This window comes from Parasteatoda tepidariorum, chromosome 4 (genome assembly GCF_043381705.1).
Source record: "Parasteatoda tepidariorum isolate YZ-2023 chromosome 4, CAS_Ptep_4.0, whole genome shotgun sequence".
In the NCBI taxonomy this organism is placed as follows: Eukaryota; Metazoa; Arthropoda; class Arachnida; order Araneae; family Theridiidae; genus Parasteatoda; species Parasteatoda tepidariorum.
Window position 1 is genome coordinate 75,019,277 of NC_092207.1, and position 23,872 is coordinate 75,043,148.

General features: G+C 31.0%; 1 protein-coding gene across 2 annotated transcripts in view; it reads right to left on the reverse strand.

Annotated features, from left to right (window-relative positions):
• LOC107455647 (uncharacterized) overlaps positions 1-23,872 on the reverse strand; it is an 84,779-nt gene that overhangs the window by 16,266 nt on the left and 44,641 nt on the right. Inside the window, exon 1 of one of the 2 annotated variants that reach the window (XM_071180057.1) lies at positions 22,618-22,734. The exons of the other annotated variant lie outside the window; for it this stretch is intronic. Coding sequence (XP_071036158.1) covers positions 22,618-22,720 — 103 coding nt within the window. The 5' untranslated portion in view covers positions 22,721-22,734. Of the gene's footprint in view, positions 1-22,617; positions 22,735-23,872 lie in introns of those variants that run through there. 2 annotated transcript variants of the gene reach the window in all.

Here is a 23,872-nt window from a genome sequence, read left to right on the forward strand (position 1 = left end):
GACATTTTAAGCTGTGTGGTTATGCTAAGTTTTAAACATAAGTGATAAATACGACCGCAGACTTCGATGTTTATTTTCGCTTAAAACATTGGGTCGATTTAAATACTTCAAAGGCATTGTAAATTTTTCATATCCCTAAAAAAAAGCAACAAATCAGAGTGAAAAAAACTTAGTCAGAAAGCAGAATATCTTTTCGCTATAAAAAATCAAAATAGTTACTCAAAAACAATTAAGCATGTGCTTTCTTTTAATATCTTATTCGAAAATATTTTCCTATCTAAAATAATTCTAGTTTTTCACTTTATTAAAATGGCTATAAGGAAAATTGCAAAAAGTTTTCTTTCAAGACTATTAAGAAATATTTAAGAGCAAACAACGGAAGCAAAAACTCCAAGGAATTTATCAAAAGACTTTTAACGCAAGAAATATAGTAAATTATGCGTCCTTGAACATTTTTGGAAGACATCCAAAAATCCCTGTGGATATATCATTCCTTAAAATTTGTATCAACTACAAAATCTTTTTAGTAAAATGTTTATTTTGGTTTGTCTGCGATATTTAAAACGATGTATTCTTTAAATGTCCCTACATTTGAAGAAGCTTATAAATTACAGAAAGAAAAAAAAATACATGAATTGATAAATTGGAAAGTGAGAAAAGTATTAAAATAAAATGGATGGAAAATTTGAAAAATGAGAAATAAATGAGAAAACTTGCACCTGACTTGTTCCTAATAATGTCGTGATAAATTATTCGGAAATAAATATAACATCTTCTCAAAATTTTAACGAATCCAACAATGGAAGTGATTGTATTGTAGAATAAATTCCCTGGTGCTTAAATATGAAAGAAATTTCAAATATTCTCGACTTTTCAGTACTTTTTTTTTCTTACTGGTTGAGAAAAATATTAGTGTATGGAAAATATCTGTTATTAATAATCTTTATTTTCCATTGGTCACATGGGTTGACATTCGTCAATTCAGGCCAGATTCAGGTATCAGGTCAGGTTTGTTGGTCACTCTTTAAGGGGCACCATATTAGGTCGGCCAACATTGCTCCTCCAGTAAGGACAGATAAAGCAGAGAATGAAAGAACATTCATGCCTTGTCCGGGATTCGAACCTAGAACCTTTCTAATGCAATTCCCTGACCCCTACACAGTTCGGACGGCCTATCCCCTGAATTATTTTGGTAGATTTTAATGAAATTTGACTTGAAAACAGGTTGATATAATTTTTCAATATTATTTTTTTTTCCTCCAATGGCAGGCACTGAATTTGTATCTTTTGCCTATACTATGCCAGAATTGTTGCCTCATTTCGCGTTACCCAGTGGGCACCTGTGAACCAAAATCACGGAGGCGAGCAACGTTGCCCACGCCACACTGCCACAAATCCGTTTATAGGGTGGGCCACATTCACACATCACACACACACACAACAGAGGACAGCACAAAGAGAGAGAGAGAAACATCCGTGCCCAGAGCGGGATTCGAACCCGCAGCCTATGGCTTCGCAGTCAGGCACGCTAACCGCTCGGCCACCTGGCCGGCTTTTCAATATTATAAAAAGTTAATATTGTCATCAACTCTCGCCTTCGCTATTCCGGAAAATTATCACCATTCACACTTCTCACTCATATAATTAATTCAATGACAATAAACTGAAACAATATGAAATTTCATATACTTTAAGAGAAAGGATAAAACATTCTGATATAAAAATAGTTTCGATGTGGTTATTAACTTTTGAATTATTTAGCCTTATGACAATAATGAAACACCTTTGTCCCTTTGATATATTTTTTTCTGACGTTCTAATTGGAAGCAAAAATATATTTTCGGTTTTTATTTATTTAGAAAAAATTAATCTAAGAGTAACTAAAAAAAGCTGTTAGATTATCAAACTTATTAAGATATAAAATCCAAATAAAAATAGTTTGAAATTTTTTTCATTCATAGTCAAAAAAATTCTCACTAATTGGTTTTGTAATTTAATTAAATTTCAATGATGAATAATCAGAACCGTTCTTAAGAATGGTCTCTGGCCCAGGGCCCCGAGTTTCAATGGCTCCCTGAAAAGTCTGAAGTTTCATCACATGAAGATTTTTTTCTATCCTAACTAATTCGTTATCCTTGCTTATTTGTTGAAAAAAAAAAGGATTAGCGAGTGAGAAAGATTGAGATGAAATAGCAAAAGAAATAATTGGTTCTCATCAAATTTTGGTCGCTACATTGGAATGACCTATGTAGTGTGGACGTACTAATAAACAATACAATAACATTGCTTCTATGGAATAGCAAACGAAACTTCCTCGGTGCATTGGTCGTTATAATGGAAGGGTCGTAATAATGGGGTATTAGAATAAAGATCGTGGACTGTAATAATTCAAGATCTAGAGACATCAAAATTCTAATTCAAAATAAAACAGATTAGGCAACTTTCTTTCTCACCTTTTTTTGTCAGTAAATCCATTTTCTTTATTAAACAGAGAACTTTTAAATATAATCAGTATTATTTTTTTTATTAATGGCGCTTATCCAAAGTACTTCATATTAATTAACCTCTGTTATGTTCTGCTTTTACCGCAACTATTATAAATTCCTGCGATCAATTATGCATGAAAAAAGGCTTATGATATTTTTACGGTAAATTGTGCATGAAGATAATGATTAGTTTCAAAGGATTTAGCTCTGATTTAATTTAAATAAAATGGAAGTTAAGAAATAGTTCAATACGCTATTTAATGAAAAACAATATGATTGTTAGATACTTTTTTTGAAGAAATATTTGGATTGCAAGCATTTAAAAGAGAAATGACCAGAGCCATTTTCTTATTTTTATTTAGTATGTAAGGTAGTACTTCTAATACATAACGTCCTAATTTTTAGATAATCGTTTATCTTCAAATAAAAGCAGAGAACATCGTTTTTTTAAAAAAAATTACCAAAACTTTAGAACCCCAATATAAATCCACGAAAAAATATAGTTAGACACGATATCTTTGTATCTAGATTGCTTAAAATGATATTATTGTTAATTATGATGGCCATTATAATTAATAAAAATTTTTTATTTGTTTTTGAGGAAAATATGATGTCAAAATATGATAAAATGAGTGATAACAAAAATAACTGGAGTTTATCTCCTTGTTGTTTAATGAAAGTGAAAAAAACATGAAAAAGTTTAAATTTTTATGCTTTGGACACTCTTGTATGCATAAATAAAGAACAAGAGATAGTAAATAAGTAAATTAAATTTTATAAAGACACAGAAAAATTTGTGTATGTTATTTAAAAAATAAAAGAAAGAAACTGTGACGCACGTGAAGGTCAAATTAGTTATAAGACATTGCCCAATAAAGATAATGTGGAGAAAATTTAAACCATACAAGACACATGCAAGACATTATTTTTTTTCTTTCCTAGATTATATGATTTTTATTGTGATTCATGCTGATTGATTTAGTGCCATACAATAAAGAATCCGAATCTAAGTAATTGAATATAACTAATAGCTGATACCGAAACTAACTCAAATTAATAAAAGATAGTTGATAGAATAAATGTTGATTGGTATAATTAATAGATTGCATGTGTTTGCGTCGTTCTAATGCATATGGAAGTAATAATGATACAATTTTATTCTCTGCATAGAGAAACATTTAATGCATATTTGAATAAAAGCTTACTGATATAGTTGGTTTAGATGAATCGATGAATCGAGATATCGATATCTACTAAGCAATGCAGCCGATGTGAAAGAGGAATTCAATTCCCCGTATTGCAGTTAAAATGTTTGTTCTTTAATTGGTGTTATTATGAATGAATGGAATACAGTTACTTACAAATAAAACCTTTCTGTAAGTAAAAGATTATAAAGATAGAAAATTATATGTTTAGCAAAATTTAATAGCTCTAATTCATATAACTGATTGATGACCCAAAAACCCTTCCAAAAAGGGTTTCAAAATGAAAAAAGGTTAAAAAAAATTTAAAAAAATAGGGAAATAGGAGTATACTGAATTTCATAAATTTCTCTCTGGAAATAGGAGTATACTGTATTTCATAATTTTCTCGCTGGAAATTGGAGTATATAGAATTTCATAATTTTCTCACTGGAAATAGGAGTATACTGAATTTCATAAATTTCTCACTGGAAATAGGAGTATACTGAATTTCATGAATTTCTCACTGGAAGTTGGAGTATACTGAATTTCATAAATTTGTCACTGGAAATAGGAGTATACTGAATTTCTTCACAGCAGATCTCATAAAATATGAAATTCCCATGAAAGGTGAAGATGATCTCATAAAATGTGAGAAACAAAAAGTATTACTCTGAGTAAATGTTTTCATAATGTTCAAACCCAACGTTCCACGGAACGTGGGTATACCACGTTCTACGGAGTATACCAGCATTCCACTAAATGCCAATTTTAGTTGTTTAAAAGTTTAATCTTAAAACTTCTAGCTAATTACTTCTGACAATTGTTTAAATTGTGAAATCAATTTCGAAAACACACTTTCTTTAAATTAATGTACCTCTTTTTGCGGTGGAATCGAACTCTTGAATTTGAAAATATGGAGGAGGGTAGCTGTAATCTGTAAAACATGGTCCTAATAGTTTAGTCCGGAGATCAATTAGAAGATAAGATCCCTGAACGTAAATTTTCTTTTTTTGCTCAGTTTACCATTTTTTAGAAATATTTTAAGCCAATCAAAGCTTTTTTAGTTATAATTATAATATTGCTTTATGCAAATATATTTCTTTATAACGATATTTTTAATCATTATTAATTACTAAAAATAATAAAATAACTTCATTACTTTATTAATAATGGTCAAAAATATTTTCAATTCAAAAGTAAAGTAGTTTTAAATTACAAACAAAATTTGTTAAATAGTTTTTAGGAAATAAAATTTTAAATTACGATATTCTTGGAATTATAAATGCGTGAAAATTTTATTATGAAATTTTGGAGTGTTTAAATTTTGTACTATCTTAATATGGTGACAAGTAGAATGATCTAACCATACTCCTTAAGCCTGGTTACTCAATTCCATGGTTCATTTTTAATGTTAACTTGCGTCAATTAGTTCCGAATTTAAGTTTGCAGCAAATTCAAATCATATTATGATTCAATATAATGGTATAATGGATCAAAATTGAATCTACCTTTCTGAAAATGCTCATAAGAACTCTAAAAATCACACTTCCTGTAAAAAGATATCTAAATTTAGCATTTAAATTTTGCTGAAGTTATAAGTTATGATTGTAAAATATTTTGGGAACAAATATTGTTTTAATGCGTCGCATTATTGCAGTGAAATTAATGCGAAAAAGAACATATTTTTTTAGCAAACTGTTAAATAAGTTTAAAAAAAATTCAATCATTTTCTAATCTTTAAGTTTTGTTACTGAATAAAAAAAAACACTTCAAAAAGTTTGAGTTTACAATTATTCTAAAAAAGTTTGCAAGCTTTAAAAATTCAATTACATCATATTTCTAAGGGAAAAGGGAATTGTCGACGTTATTTTAACATCAGACTTTATCGCTAGACAATAATTTATATTTATATAGTGCATTTAGAATTCTAAACATTACATTATTTTGAAATTCAAAAGTTTTTTTTTTCTAATTAATTGCAACATTGGAAGTATGGGGAATATAATAATTAACCTTCACTACCTTTTGCAATGTCATGAAAAATATAATACTTGAAAGTTTAAATGCGAATGTTTTTCGTTAAAAAACATCTCTGCAAACAAAATAAAGATCGTTCTTTAAAGATCACACATATTGCATCATTAAAGATCGTTTGCCAAAAGAGCTTATTAAAATATCCCCATAATCAACCAATTTCATCGAATGAGTTTGCAAAACGCTTAATGGCGATGCTTTTTTTAATAGCGTAGATTTAAGGATGGAAAAATGGCGTCTCTTTTGCAAATCTATTAGATAGCGAAGTACTTTTCTGGATGGACAACTTCTTCCTATCCGAAGAGAAAATGTGATTACGCCAAGAAAGTGACAAGCTCTTTTCGTAAAAGCTGAAAGAGATTTCGCCAGGCGTTAGCTCGAGCAATTGCCATCAAAGTTCTTTTTCGTTTAGCAGAAGTGTATGCAGATGCGAAGAGGCTCGATTGGGGGACTCCTAGCTTATATTTATTCGATTGATTTTATCAGAGGCTATATGCTTCTATTCATGTGCTAGAAGCTGAAATACCATCTTAGAGCTGCGTAAGTGCGAAAGTGATTCAAGTGGAGATTGTTTTAAACTAGAGAAGTTTAAGAGCAAAATGAATAAAGTTTAAACTATAGAAGAAATGAACAAATCAATTTTCAAAGAATTTTGTGAATTTCATCATTATGTGTGTGTATAACTAACAAAAACCCTAAACAAAGCTATGCCATAATCTTCAGTTATAAGAGAAATATACATCTAGCTTATGCGAAAACAATTACAATTAGTTTTATTATTAGTTAATTAGTTTCACTTTTATTTAGTTTATTAGTTTCATTTATATGTTCTTACAGCAGGAATCGAAGTAATAGCAGTAGATTAGATTTAATTATGTTATCACATTTATTGAAGAGAGTTAGATAAGTAAGTGCTTTAGTTTTTCTTTGTTACTTAGAGTCAACAAATTTAAATTCGAGCTTTGTACTCGGTATAACAGCGCTGCCCACTTAAATTAAGTCACCTTGATTTTATGCCGTAAATGGACACAAAGAAAACCCCACGAGAACCAAAAGTATATATTAAGAAAGTCTGTATGTAAACACATATTTGCAAGCATTAACTCATTTCCTGTTCCACTTGGACAGGGAAAAAAACATAGAATGAGTAAAAATGAAAGAAAGAATGAAAGAGGGAAATAAAACTACTTCCAAATAAAACTATTATATCTGCTTGCTTGTATATTATCGAAATTTATGGAATTGCGTACCATTTATTAAATCCTGGAGGACATTAGCATTCCAGGTATCACTGATGGCAGCCTTCAACTTCGTCACAAACTGAAACTGCTACTTTTTGGAATATATAGCCCTACTAAGGATATTTTCCACGTTTTCTTTGGTCAGTTAAATGGACGGATTATTTATGACAGGCACTCTAGTATCTAAAAACCAAAACTGTTAAGATTTTCCAGAGTAAACAAAGGCGTTGCCCTGTTATAAAAATCCATCTTGGGCCAACCATTCTCTCTGCAAATGGCAATAAATGGATTTTTAGATTTTTTTGATTATTGGCAGCCTCAAAACAGCAAGCGGAAAATATCAGGTCAAGTTTACCACCATGACTGAAGCCTTCCCACACGATTAATGAGCTTCCACCTAGCAGTATAAGGGGGAAGAATTCTTCTTCTTTTCTTATGTCATTGTACTAGCGCACTAAACTGTCTGGGTCACCTCAATTCTATTATTTTCTGTTCTTGTTTGTGAAGATCGGCAACTGTTAAATATTTTTGTATCGTAACTTTTTTGTAAGATATATAAAACGTTTTTTGTACGATATAAAAATAAGAAAAGTTCATCTTCATATCTTCTCCATTACAGAATGAGGTGGAGGCTCTAAATGCAATGGAAAGGTTTCGGCTAATGCACTAAATTTAACGTAGATGGACTTTGGATAGAAGGTTGAAAGCCATGAATGGTTTGGCCTTTCTTACGACCACAATCCCTGAGAGAAGGAAGGCATACTCAATATGGCTTTATGTACAAAAAAAAGCAGTTTCAGTCTTTGACAGAATTGTATTAGTAAATGGTATACAACATCATACATTTTAAGTCATTTAAAAATGTGGCACTTATTTAGGCTATTATTTTGGCGGGACACTTTTACTCCTCATTTTATTTCTTATTCGATGTTTTTTTCTGTGTATGTAAACCATAAAGTGAGTTTATCTTCGTAAATATGCGTTCAGATATTGACTTATGATATATGCGTTCAGATATTAACTTATCCTAGTAAATATGCTTTCAGATATTGATATCATTTTAAAATAGTTTGTACACTGTAAAAATTAAACGCTCAAATTTCTCGAAACTTTCTTCATTTTTGGCGAAACTGTTTCCTGCTATATGATCCGTGCAAAAAATTTTGCCAAGAGTGATGAAATAATAATCGTAATTTCTTTAAGGAAACGAATTTCGTCAAAATTAAAAAGTATGTAATTTGCCATTCTATTTTTTTTCCAGAAAAAAAAAGAAGTCTCCAACTTTTCTAATTTCCTAATGCATCTAACTTTTCAACGTAGGCACCATATAGGTGGATCAATGTCCACCTATAATACAAGAAAAAGATAAATAGAGAGATAAATTACACACTCATGCCCGAAGCAGGATTCGAACCCGTGAACTCCCAGTGAGAATCCAGCTCCTTGACCCCCATACATTAGTCGACTTCGGTTCTTTATTTTTGATCGTCTTGTAGTCATTTTAACAATCTCCTACAATGCACTGCTATGAGGTTCCGAGTTGAGGAAACATTTTCGTCATGCATGTGAGAGTTCTCATTTTATCTCAAATCACATGATTTCGTGACTAAATGATTCCCAAAATTGACGAAACGCAGCCTAAGGATTGGTAAATCGTCAAAAGTGAGAGTTTTATTTCTGAGAGTGTTAGTTGAACGAAACTTAAAACTCAGTTTTAATATCTCTTTCTAGCAAAATCACACGAATGAAGGACACGCTTAAATAAAGCAACCTTTTACAATCATACTGCTCTTTTTATTTGCTGGCAAATAGAAATTAGGGTAAAAGCTGCTGTTATGAACAACCTATATCTTTATAAGTACAGCAAAAAAAAAAAAAGAAAAAGAAAAAGGCACTATAGTATTTAAAAGTTTTTAAATCTATTTGTTTATTAAATTTTCCCTCGTCTAGCGAGTGGCCTTTCTAATATATATTTTAAATATCAAATACGAGTACTATTTATATTCAAATTTTTTAAAAATATGTTTCAAAAATCTGTTCCACTTGCAACACCAAAATGGCTATAATTAAAATTAGTTTAATTAGAAGGAATACAAAATTGTTAAATTAAAAAAAATGCATGTTATGCATGATTTTAAGAATAAAAAAAAATTATATGGTCAATATATCTTTCAAAGGAACGTTCTAGTCCAGTTTTGCTGAGTTTCGCAAAATTTGAGAAATTCTCCTTTAAAATACAAAACAAATAAATATATAAACTAAAAAAGCAAATTTCAACTGTTTACTTTAATTTTAATTTAAACATAAAAACAGTTTAGTAGATTTACAAATGTAGGAAAAATCAATTGTTATATGACATTTGTTTGAAATATCGGTTCCTATCTAAGCTAGCAAATGTTAGTTTTTCTCAAGAGAATTTTACTGCTATCATTCTTGCATCGATTCATGTAGTTAAAAAAAGTCAATTCGCTTTTTCAATTAGAAATCTTATTTTTGGAAGATTGAGATTTAAAATTCTTGCAGATTAATATAGGTTGCCATGGTAACGGTGATGACACCAGTCTTTGTCAAAGTCTTATTGCACTTCTGAATTTTTTTCTCTTTAGTTTAAGGAACAAAAACGGTTCGTTTCTTTTGCAATATCTTTTGGTATCTTTACACTTATTTAAAACTTCTCTAAAATGACTGACTGAACAGTAATGGATTTTTTTTTTTGTTTAAGGAAAAAATTCAGCACATCATTTTAAAAAAGCAGTCAAATAAAAGAAAGAAAGAAATAGGGATTAAAGTAGGAAATCTTCTTTTTCTTCATTTTTTTAATATATGTTTTAAAAACCTATGCATGATGATTCATCGCAATTTATCTTTAGTATACTTTTTAAGCTTAAAATAATAAAGTACATACATTACGAGCTAAAAATTAGTAGTATTTAGTCAAACAAAAAAAAGGTATCGAAATTTATCAAATTACAGCTGAGGAAGTCGAAACGGAAAACATCAAGACCTGTTTGCTTGCTGCTGGAAAAAGAAAAGAGTCGAGGAACCCCAAATTTCATCAGACAATCAAAGTGGTTTCAATGATTTTTATCCCAACTTGTTCTAAAGCAATCTTTAAGACTTAGATAGAATTTTTGTATTTTCATCAATTTACTTAAGCATCAATTTGCAGTCGCTAATGCGTACATTTTCTTGATGTTTTTTTTTCTTAACAAGGATTCATAAGCTATATATTTTTGGAAAACTATAACCAAATCCCAATCTAATTGCACAACTCATGTAATTTTTCTTTAGAAGCATTATGATATCCCGCATGGTCCAATTATCGGAACTCTTATGACTGCTTGCTAAAAGATTTTAAAACCGGAAACTAAATAATTTAACATGAGAGCTGGTAAGTAGAGATTCAAATATTTTCCATAACGCTTTTTTTCGAGGCTCTGTCACCAAGGAAAATAAAAAAGCAACAATTTAAGTGTTTTACAGTGGAAGCAATGTGATGATTTTAAACTACCTATATAATCTTGCCGTGAAGAATTATCTGGGTTTTGGAAATAGCTTGATAACTTAGCAAATAACTTAAATATTTTAAAAGTTATTGAACTTTTTAAAAAATTGCCAATTTGGCGAAATTTTTCCATCTAGATGACAATTATCAAAATCACTGCCTTATTCTTAGTTTTTACAAATTTTTATGAGCCCAAGTAATGCAGCATTGTAGTAAGTTTTAAGACATTAAAAAATTAGACCACAAATGCTTTTTATTTTTACAGAATTGTGGCTTTTCTCCATATTGACATTCTGCGCCATTTTCAAACTAAGCGTAGACAGCGGTGGTTTTAGAGGATACCGAATTCGACTGCTCACCTGATTCCCTGGGACTTGAGCGGGGAGCCACTTTGAAATTTGAAATAAGTATCCCCCTTTTTTATTATCTGGTTTGACCAATCCGATTTTATCCCCGATTTGGATTTTTCAAAAAAAGGCACCTTAACAAGACTTTCTGTTTTTTTCGTTTTGGTTCATAGATGGCACTACCGTCGCAAAACGAAAATGGGTTTTAAATTGTTCAAAATAGATACAGCCCGGGAAACACTTGTCAGGTTGGGAAGTAAAAAGAGGCATGCTTGTTATTTTGAAAAGTCTACTTAATGATATCCAAGCTATGTTGTTTAGTTAGATGTCATTAGATCGATTTTTTTAAAGTGTCACATACTCCTGCTTATATTTTTTATACCTGACATGCATTTCTGGAACTGTATCTATTTTAAACAATTTAAAACTTATCTTCATTTCTCGATAACAATTCGATCAAGAATTAAAATTCAAGAATCTGAAGATCATTTTATGGTATTTTTTTTCTCTCTAGAGAATCCAAATATGCAATAAAATGTTGCTCCCTTTGACTTTAGAGGTAAAGGTAGGGATCAAGTTTATTATCGTTGAATTTATCTTAAAAAAAACTTTTGAGATGAGTTTTGATCCGTTTCATATTTTTCGAGATATTCGACCATTTTCACACTTTTCTGATGAGATATAGAGTATATAGAGTTTTGACGTATTTATATCTAATTCATAGTAAAGCTTATAATTTAACAACAGATTGTTCGAAAAAGTTTCAATTTTTATAATTTAAACTGACGTTTAAGAAATAATATTTTTTCTATATATTCTGTGAAAAATTGATTTAGAAATTCGTAATAGTTAAAGGCGGTTTTTTGAGTTATTTACACTTGAGAAATTGAATTTTTATTTATTCAGTATCTCTTCAGTTCTTCAACAACGGCAGCTGCTCTAAAAATATTCTTTCACTGTGGAGATAATGTATACTTTCAAACTGCTGGAGTTTTTGCAACTTTTGAATAGATAAAATAAGTTTGACTTTTCAAAACTCTTTTTCAAAGAAAACAAAGTTAGCGAAGAGATATTTCTATACTTAATTTTAAAAAGGTTTCTTTAAAATAATTTTAGAAAGCTTTTTAATAGAAACCTAAGACATCAGATTATTTTTAAAAATTGTTTTGCTGTATTTATGTAGTCTAAGATTTGTCTACTATATTTATCTATTCAATCTATTTAGTCTAAGACTTGAATAATTGCTATGGCATCGCCAAATATAATTTATCGGCAGTAAAATTTCCAACATCTTTTTCAGCTGAAATTCTAACTACATCTTAGAGCCTTACTACACTCTAAGTACCAATCATTTTCTGATCTCTGAAAACAGAATTTATCGTAATACCGCCAAAAATAAATTATCATCGAAAGAAATTTTTACCACTTTTATTAAGTGAAAATGATCCTAATTTAATTCTCTTTCATTCTCTGATGAAAATGTAGGCTTCAATTGTTTACTGATCGTCTTAGACAGAATTTATCGCCATATCATCGTCCAGTAAGCATCTTCTTTTAATTGCTTTTTATTCCAAACTGCTTCTTCGGCTCTACCAAAGGCAAGAGTTAATTTAACAAATTTAAAATTGAAGGAAGAGAAAATTTGTTTAATTTGGACACATGAAGGACTGAACGCGTTAATCGCAGTTCATGTAGAATATATATTATGATTCGGTCAAATTCGAATTTCCTTCGTGAAATTAAAAACTTTTTCATCCCCCAGAAATTATTAGTTCGGTAAGCTCCTGAGTGGATTTCAAAAATTTCTGATTCAGTTTTAATAAAGTTAGAAATAAAAATTCCTTTTTCTCAATACAAAACTCAGCTAAGTAAAGTTTGGAAGGAAAAATACTAGTAAAAAAAGAGAGAAAATTGCGTCGAATTGAAATTTTTTTTTATTATGGCATTTATGAATCGAAATAGTTAGCCATAGTTCAAACTACATTCTAATATTGTAGCAAAAGAAAATTTGTTTAATTTTGACATATGAAAGACTAAACACATTAATCGCAGTTGAAGTAAAATATATACACTCAATAACAAAAAAATCGATGCACCAGGAAGGAGTTGTCCGATTGAAACGAAAAATTGGTGGATAGGAAGACAATGTACAGAATAGTAAATGATTAAAATTTCAGATCAATTGAATAATTTATTGCAGAGTTACAGTAACAAGTTCAATAAGGCGTTGACCCGCCTCTAGCCTGGATACAAGCTGCCACACGGCGTGGCATAGACTGATAAAGCTCCCGAATGGTCTCTTGTGGTATTTACTGCCAAATTCGATCCAATTGTCGAACGAGGTCATCAACATTCCGTGCCAGATGCAATAGCCTTCCCGTCATATCCCAGACATGCTTGATGGGAGAGAGATCTGGTGATCTGGCAGGTCAAGGAAGAGTTTGACAAGCTTGCAGACAGTTCATAACAACACGTGCCTTATGTGGTCTGGCCCTGATGAAAAACCAAATCAGGGTGCTGCCAAGGAACGGTTGCAAAACAGGTCTTAAGATGTCGTCGACGTACAGCTGTGCAGTAAGTGTACCTCTAATGACGACCAAAGGGATCCGGCTGTCAAAGGAAATGGCACCCCAGACCATAATGCCTTTTTGAGGGCCGGTGTGGCGGACAATAGTGAAGGCAGGATCCTCCCTCTGCCCTGTGAGTCTCCAAACACGTCTTCGATGATCGTCAGGCCACAGTTGGAAGCGGGATTCGTCGCTAAAGACTATACGTCCCCAGTCGGCATCATTCCAGCCTGATCGAGCGTCGATTTTGAGCGTTTAAGTGCGTTCTTGGTGCGTCGATTTTTTTGTTGTAGAGTGTATTATACAAGTAGAAAAGTATATGTAATACTAGTAACAAAAGAAAGGAAAGTGCAACAAATTGAAAAAAAAGGATGTTATTAAGACATTTATGCATTGAAATAGTTATTCATAGTTCAAAGTTCATTCTAATATTGTAACAAAAGAAAATTTGTTTAATTTGGACAAAAGACAGACTAAGTGCATTAATCGCAGTTCATGTGGACTATATATTATACAAGCACTAAAGTATATGTAACGTTAGTAAAAATGAGAGGAAAGTTCTACAAATTGAAAAAAACGATGTTATTAAGACATTTATGTAACGAAATAGTTAACCATAGTTCAAATTAATTACATTCTAAAATTATAACAAAAGAAAATCCGTTTAATTTGGGCACATGAAGGACTAAACTCGTTAACCGCAGTTTATGTAAAATATATATTATGATTTGATCAAATTCGAATTTCCTTCTAAAAGTTAAAAAATTTCTCCCTCCCCAAAATTATAAGTTCGCTGCGCTGCTGAGTAAGTTTCAAAAATTTCTCAGGTAATTTTGATAAGGTTTGCGCTTTTCTATAATAAAAATGTAATTCTGTAATAATGTAAGTAAATCTTTTAAGTATTAAAAAATTATATCACAAACTATAGCTCCTTTCTCTACAGTGTCAATCTGCAATATTTTTAAAATTATACGGGGCACTAGCTAAAAATAGGCTGAACTTAACCTAACAGTTGTGAATAACTGTTGTAAATTCACAGAAGATATGAAAATAGCACATTATTATCAAAAAAGCGTTATTTAATTGACGCTTTCGAAAAACAGCCTTGATTATTAATTTCTTTTTACCTCGTATTAAAGAAATGGTAATCTGTTAATTTCGAATAAAATTTCACTCTAAAAAATAAATTGATATCATTAAAATCAGGAAAATAACCATTGCAAACTATCGAAAAATTCATTTTTTTAATACAAAAGCTGAGTTAAATAAAGTTTAAAAGGAAATATCCGTGTAAAAAAGAGAGGAAATTGCACCGCATTAGAAAAAGATGTTGTCAAGAAATTTATGTTTCGAAATAGTTAACCGTAGTTCACGCTATATACAAAAATAGATAATGGAATACTGGGAATGAGTATAAAAATAAACAATTGCAGCTTGAAGTTTCTGATCTGGACATTCTAATACAGTCTTATAGGAGGAATCTTTCAGAATATACGAACCAACTATGCGTTTCCAGGAAGAGAAACTCGACACTTCCTCGCTTCTTTCGTCAAATATATTTAGGAAAGAAGAGAAAAGTCACTAGATCAGAAAATACAGCTTAAAAAGAAAACTTTTACTGGGATATTTCAAATAACTTTACGATAAAGAAATCTGACTTGAGTTAGTTTCAAAGAGAATTCAGCTTGAGGTCACATGACTACGTTTTGGCTCGATTTATTAAAAGAGCTTTTTTTTTCTTTCAAGTCGAAGCAGTTATTATAATTTAGTAGTAATCTTATACTATAATACGAGGAATGGTTGCCAAGTCGAAAATCGCCCCAGAATTAATAAACTCCGGTAAACTTGGGGGTCTGGGGTTTTTGGCCACGAGGAATCGATTGGCGCCGGTTTTGAAGCGCTACGGTCGAGCAGTTCGGAGTTACAGATAGGATATTTTCAAACTTTATTAGTTCGCCATAATGGCTATAGATACTTTTCTCCACTCTTATAAATGTATGCTAATGCGAACCTTACAATTGAAATATTAATTTTCGACAACTTAAACCAATAATATACGAAGGAATTAATAATTTAATTGTAAGGTTCGCATTAGTTTACATTTATCAAAGTGGAGAAAAGTTTAACTTTTGTGTTAAAATCACCGTCAACAAAGTCCGACATTTCAACATTCATCAGATTTCAAGCTACATTTTCAACATGCAGAACGCACCTCTACATGAAATTCTTCAAGGAGCCGGAATTTTGGAACAACAAGCGATCAACTCAATTCTACCCGCAAATGGACAACTAGAAGATACCGTCATTGTCAGAATGCTTCTCCATTACGCCGAACAAGCTTACCCGACCGTCAAAGTTGCCGTACTTCACCCTGAATTTGTCGCACGCTTCTACGTTACAACAGCGGATGGCGCTTATGAAGGAATGGCTCTTCTCAACGATATCAGCGACCAGAACAAGGCTTCCAACTATCTATACGGCGTTCAACAAGGATTCGACGTGCTACTCATTCCCATTCACAAGAGAGCTCAAATGGATAGAGGCGAGCACTGGATGCTAGGAATTTACGAAGCAAGCTATGGAGAACGTCAACTATTAGTCTGCGATCCAGTCGACAACCCGCTGCCCATCGATGCTGTTTTGAGAAAAATACTGCGACACGTTTTGAATACCGTTGTTACGAATGAAAAGCTGAAAGGATGCATCGTGAAACCTCGCAACGCTTACAACCACCAAGATGACGCGTCTTCCTGCGGAGTTTACATCGTCTTTTATGCTCGACAATACCTCTCTCATCGACGCCTTTTCCTGGACAAGAATTTTCAAGAAGCGGATGAACGGAAGCAAATTTACGAATTCGTTGTGAACAGTGTCTTTAATTGTATAATTTTTTGTTATCAATTACATTTTATTTCCTATGACTTTTCAAACTTTACCTTTGTATAGAATAGTTCCCTTTCCAAACTTTGTTTAGATAGTTTACAATGGTGCACTTTAACCGGTTATCTTTTCACCAATGGTTTCACAAATTTTCTTATGGCATGTATTGTTTTGATAAATCACAATTGAAAATTTAAATCTTCGAGTTAGCTTCGATGCCTGTTTTCTCCGAGCGGAGCTCGGTCACCCGCTGGTAAAAAAAATAGCAATATTAACTTTAAAAATTGATACAATTTTGCAAAAATTTTGAAGTTTTAGTGATTTTGTTGAACAAAATCAACATAACTTTAAGTCATACATTTACAGCAGTATTGAGATTTATTTATATTAAAAAATTAAATATTTGAAACTTAAAAAAAACTTCTTTAAGTTATAGATTTAAAACAATATTATAATTTGAATATATTAATTATAATTTAATTACATTAATTATAATTTACTAACATTTTAAAAAATCCCGAAAACTTTAAAATGGCAGTTTCTTTGAAGTCAAAATCCATATTTTATATCAAGATACATAATCTTATGATCTTACCAGCATCTCAAAAATAACCAATGATTCAAAAAACCAGCTAAATTTAAACCTTTAAAGATAGTTGTTGTTGTTCATTTATGTCGCACTAGAGCTTCACAATGGGCTATTGGCGACGGTCTGGGAAACATCCCTGAGGATGATCCGAAGATAATTATAATAACTATCTTTTGAAGCAACTGCTTATTACCGAGAACAAAATTAACAGCCACTCACGTAATTATTTCAGAAGGTCTAATATGTTGCAGAAACGATTTTTCAGTCAGAGCCATCTATTAAAGAATCCTATAACTGATTTTGAACCGTTTGTTTTCGTAGAAAAACATTGCAAGCTGTACGATTAATTTTGAGAAACTTTATCTGTTGAGCCGCAATGGCTCAGGAGATAGAGCGTTCGCCTTCCAATGAGGTGAACCGGGTTCGAATCCCACGATGGCTGGTCGATACGAATCCGCATCCGGCTTACACCGACCACGGTGCCGACATGAAATATCCTCTGTGGTAGACGGATCATGGGTTAGAGTCCCTTTGCCGTCAGGCTAACCGTGGGAGGTTTTCGTGGTTTTCCTCTCCGTGTAGCGCAAATGCGGGTTAGTTCCGCCAAAACGTCCTCCACGAAGGCAAATTTCTCCCTTGATCCAGGATCTCTTCTGTATTGGGTTCAAAATTACAAGGCTACGGAGTTGAATATTAGTAGTCGTAAACCCAAAAATTGGGTCGGCTGTTCAACGACGGTTATAAAATAAAATAAAAACCTTATCTGCTCAAAAACGCAGAATACGATAATCATACTCATGGCTTTAGACTAGAAAATGTTTTAGAATGGAACAAATACATATTAAAATAATATAATAATATGTTTTGGGGACAGTTAAAAATATCCCTTTTGATGTTGTTTGAACGTGTTAAAGCGTAATGAATGCGATTTACATTACGTATACAAAAATTAACAATGCGCATAAAATAAAAAATAAAAATTAAAAAAAAATTATAAATAAATAAATAATAAAAATAGAACGGATAAATACGCGATTTAATATACAACTTGTTTAAAATTCGATTTCTTAGGAACTATTCGACCAATTTCACACAAATTTTGCATTTTGACATTTAAAATTACATTCTTTAAAATGATGTAAAAATTTTATACCTTACAATTCAAAATGTCTTCGACTATTATTAAATAAAATAATAAATATTTGCTAAAATTAATTTCTTGCATTGCTTTGGAAAAACGAATTTCATAATTGCGTGCAAAACTTTTTCAATTCGCTTAAAAAAGTTGAAAAAATATGGCGAAATGCGCAAAAAATAAAATTAACATTGAAGTGTCCAAGCTTTGGATCACTCTCCTGACCAAAATATGGAACCATATTTCTCAGATTACGGCTACCTCCTATATTTTGTGGATCAGAAGTCCGAATCAATTGAAAAAAAAGTTATGTTTATTCAGAGAAAGTATGTTTTTGTGCTTTAATTCGTACCTTAAAATATCATCTGCACTTATTAGTTAGCATGGTTGATTTCACCCCTAGAGCCATTAAGATTGAGTCCTAGAATGTGAAAATCTAATCATTAGATCGAAAGTTAATTAGGGTGGTCCGTTTTTCTGGGTGCAGTGTTCACTTTAAAGAATTCAGGATCAAATTGCGGTAAACGTACCGGAACTCAGCATGCCGGTACTTTTTACCGTATAATCCAATTTTACTGGAACATATTGCGGAACAAAAAATCTAAAATATCTTAATTTTTACAGTAATAATTGCAGTAAAATCACTGAATCACTCTAATTAGCACTAGATTGCATAAGGAAGTCATTTTGACTGCTTTTAATTTGAATTAGAGAAACAATGATGCATATAATGACACAATTTCTTAGAATTTTGTGACTTTTTGTACAACATATAATTTTTTTATTGCTAATATTTACTAATAATTTGTTACATAACTGTAAATAATATAAAAAATTTTAAAAATTAATTTTAAACAAATTTATTGAAGCAGTCACAATCCAGTCATTTTGACTGCTTTTCGGCAATATAGGTATATACCAATTTTCCGTCCTTCTAGTGTTAAATAAATATTACTGTAAAAATTACGGTATAATAGTTTACGGTAAAAATGGATTTTACGAATGATGCATCCTAAGGGCCGGTACTTTATACCGTAGTTGGATCCAGATCTTTTACAGTGCAGTTTAATTTCACATTTTATATTAAAAAACAAAACAATTAAGGGTTGAAATTCCTTTGCTTTTAATTTGATTATTTAACTAAAATATTTTACGAGGGAGTGTATTAATTGGTACTTTTGTTATTTTTTATACACTTATTCAAGACTTTCACAAACACAAATTACCTCTTAAATGCAACAGACATTTAAAAAACACTATTTTCAAGAAGCTTTTTTTTCAAAAAAACCCCGCATTTTTCCAAAAAGCAATTTATGATTTCTAAAGCTTATCAGAGAGAACGCTTATGAGAAAAATTCCCGGAACCCTTTTCCCGAAAACATTCGGTTGAGTGGTCAACGGAACGCGAAATATATGCAAATTTCTCCACTACATATACTACGCGGTGTAAGAACTCTATTCCCAACTCAATCTTTCCAGTTTTTGCTTTAATACTCAAAGTAAGAGGTTTGCTCGGTATGGCGCATTATAAAAGGAAACGGGGAAAAATATGAACGTTTAAAAAGCATGAGCTCTATTAACTTAAATAAACATTAAAGAATTTTTTTTGTTATTATTATCGTTCTATTTTGGATAATTAATTGTGAAGAATATAAATGAAACCTGCAAGTTAATAAACTTGGTTACATCATAGTTTATATCATCTGATCTTACAGAAAATTCTGAAACTAATAAAAATTTAAATTGTATTCAAATCTCTTTCGAATGGGCGATATTTAAGTCATTAATTTACTTTAAAAATAAGAACTCCAATACAGATATGCTAACAAAAAATCGAAACATAAAATTATTTGCAATGATATGAATCAGATTCAGCAATATTAGTAAACGTCAATATTTTACTCAGTAAAATGTTTTGATTATGTGCAGTTCGGTTACTATCTGATTAATAATAATTATTATTATTATTGCTATTAAAATGTTTATTGACAACAAAGTAAATTTCGGTACAAGCTTATGCTTTTTTATGATTCTTTACTGTTTTAATAAAATATAAGCTTCCATTTTTACAAAAATCTATGCCGTCTGTTCAAAAAATTCAATTATAAATTACAAATTTTTGAAGTTATAAGATTAAAAATTAAAAAAAAGGAAAGTTTCAGTAAGTAAACAAAAAGGGTATTTATTTATTGATTGATTGATTGAAGGACTCATATGTAAAGCAACCCTAAGAAACTATATGCTGGTTGCGAAATACAAAATAAAATTATTGTATTTTAATTGAAAAAATAGCAACTGTTTTATTAATTAAATGGAGAAAATTGCCTCATAACTTATAACTGCTGATTCGGAAAGATGGGGCAATGTTCTTTCTATAAGGAGTGTTCAAAGTAGAGAAAATAGGCTAACAAAAGCAGTGGAACTGTTTAAAAATAATAAAATAATCAATATATTTCAGCAAAAGTTACTTTTTCTCATTAAGTTTTTTCTATAATTATAATTCTTTAGTTTCTAGAACTCAAACATTTTCATGACTCTTCAATAATTTTAAGGCGTTCAAGGTTAATAATATTAATTTTCAAGAACTGTAAAATTTTTAAAAGCAATTATTATTGTTAAAGATTAAATTGTGGTTCTTATTAATTATAATATCTCGTACAAGAGCTGTAGAAGCTTAGAGGATGGAGCGTTCGCCTCCCAATGAGGTGAACTGGGTTCGAATCCCAGCGATGGCTGGTCGATACGAATTTTGCACCCGACTCGCATCGACCACAGTACTGATGTAATATATCCTCAGGCGTAGACAAATCATTGGTTAGAGTCTCCTTCCTTTCAGGCTAACCGTGGGAGGTTTTCTTTCTCCATGTAATGTAAATGCGGGTCAACTCCATCAAAAGTCCTTCATGAAAACAAATTTTCCCCATAAATTTGATCAAGAAGTTCCTTTGTCTTCTGGATTAAGTTCAGAATTACAAGGCTACGGAGTTGAATAAAGTAAGTCGTAAACCCAAAATTGAGTCTGCTGTTCAACGATGGTTATAAAATGAAATATTAAATATCTCCTACTGATGTGCATAATTTCATCAACCCTTAAAATTAGTATTTCTGAAGAAATAAGAATAGAGGTTTTATTACAATTTGTGTGACAAATTTAACAACAAAATAGTAATAAAATGCCTCTAAAACAAAAGTAGTTAAAATTGTTTATTGGAAGTTTAACAAAAATTAAATTAAGTATTTTTTTGCTGGTTTGTTGAATTGTGAGTGGTTTCTCTTAACTTTACCTAATAATTTTTTACATAATTCAACTAGATAATTATCCAAAAATTCTAAATATTTAATTAAAAATTATGTCTTGCAATATTAATTAAAAGAAAAAATCTATCTCAAGAAGATTTGTAGCGGTGATCGATGTATTCCTAAGGGAAATTCTCTACTCACAATAATTGAAAAAAGAATGAATTCAATCTTTACAACTTCAATGCTGTTGAAAACTTTGTGTTTCCAATTTCGCGGAATCATCTTTCAATGTGCAAGAAAGAAATGAGTATTGATTTTACAACGCAAGTTCACAGTTTCAAAAGGAAGAAAAAAGAAATTTAGATTTTTCAGAAATTTCTCTAGACTTCTTTTATCTTTTTAATGCAGTGACAAGGTTTGTAAAAATATTTTTGTCCCCGTTTCTTTAAACAATTTTAAAACTCAAGCGAATGTGTCGTCGTGCTTTTGTGCTTACTTCAGAAAACATTTTTTCTGCAAAAAATAAAGAAGTTGCATTTTATTTAAAAAAAAATAATAATAAAAAGGCAAGCTTTTTATATTACGCAGTGAACAAGTTTTTTTTCCATTCAATTTTAGTGATTGCTGAATAAATATTTTCAGAAGTCTCTGACAAACAGAGGCAGTTTTAATCAAAATTTTTAAACTCACAGTAAACAAATGGATTACCAGTGGATATAATCTTTAATTTTGGGAATTATTTGTCAGCTATATTCCAACTACATGCTACCACAGTTTTGTTTCGACATCTTAAAAAAAAAAAAAACATTGCTGTCGACGTCATTCTTTTATTTTTCTGTAGTCCCAAGTTGAAATGACGTGCGAACAAGGGAATAAAGTGGGCTAAAGTCCCAGGTATTCAGCCACAGGAGGCATCTGGCAACTAAGTAAACTTAACCTGTGGCTAGATTACTTATAAGGAAATATAACTTTTTATTTAGCAAATACGTACTTGGAATAAACAAATTTATTTTATGAAGAATAAAATATGAATTTCAAATAAATTTAATTATGAAGTCATTAATACTAAAACATTTTCTCTAATAATATAATATGGAAATTAATAAATTTTTAGAGCATGCATTTTCACTAAAATGAATTTAGAATATAGATTTAAATTTTGACGAACATAAACTGTTCCAATTTTCCCCCTTTTATCTAAAAATGGTTTTTGGCTCTACACAAATATTAGATTATTATACCCCACTTTTTTAAGGCATCTAATGTAAGAATTTGAGAAATCTCTTTAGTATCAACACTTTCCTTTCAGCGAAACGCACTTGAAGCTGTTATTTAAAAACAATATAGAATTTTAAAGTATTAGCTGTGACTCGGCCGAATTTCCAATCATAGATTGAGATCAAACTTACCTGTTTTGATCGTCATAGTGGCCTTTCTGGGGGACGAATGCCGTTGAAACTTGTTATGTATGGTATAGCATGAGAAAAAGAATTTTAAAATAAGAAGGCTCATATTCAAGATGGCTATCTTCTTGTATGAGAAGAAGGTGTCTCTGCTTGGCGCAATAAAAATATGATTTGTGTCATTGGCGTAAAATCACTTTGCACCATGGCATAAGAGAAGAAAGAGGAAGAAAAGTGAGTTCTCAATTCGAAGAGACTGGGAAACTAGTGCAAGGAAGAGGGTGGATGAGGCTCTTAAATTAAACGGAATTAAAAAGTATCATGATTGCCTTCATGCATGTAAGTGTTATGTTATTATGCTGGCCTTTATGTTTGCCTTCAGCAACATGACATGCTATGCCATGTTGCTCAAGAAACCATAATACGTATGCAGGCTACACTCTCCATATCGCGTTTTTAATTTGCGTTTGGTAAAAAGGGAATGGACATTTAATGTACGCATGATAAAGTAAAGGCTTACGTTTCTAATTTGTGTTTTTTATACGAATTTAAAATTTCTATTATTGCAAATTAAATTTTCCTATTGTCCATATGCCATAGATACCAAGTTTCATCGACGCCTGCTTATCAGTTCGTACTCAATGTAGATTGAGAACTAAGTTTATAATTACCACGCATGTCAAAATATCTTTATTTGGTCCCTTTTGCTGCTTGAAGATCCCATATTTATTTCCTAAAAACTGATATTTTGGATCCAGTCTTCTCCCGCTTTTCCTGAATTGCGGCTTTTACTGCAATCGATTTAGAACGCATTCCTGCAAACTCACATTTATCATTTAATTCTGCAAGATGGTGAGGGCGTGAAAGATGGAATACACAGATTTCCCCCCTTATGCGAAGAAGCACTCAAAATTTGGGAAGCAGTTCATTTATACCTTCATTATAACAAAGAAAACATTTAAACTGTTTTGATTAGATAACTTATGAACATGAAGGAAAAACAGTTGCGAATTATTAAAAATTACGCGCTAAAATTTTTAGAGCTTTTATAACACCCCGAGAAAGTGGGCACCCTTTTTGTCACATCAGTTGTGTTTCTCCAGTTAGTGTTTTAGCAGTGATAATTTACGTGAACAAGTAGTCTAAATACCAACTATATAGTAATTGATAATTCAATTATATTAAATTAATTTTTTTCTTTATATAACACTATTCCAAAAGTGGCCTTTTTAGTGAATCTATTTTATTCTATTTTTACTTG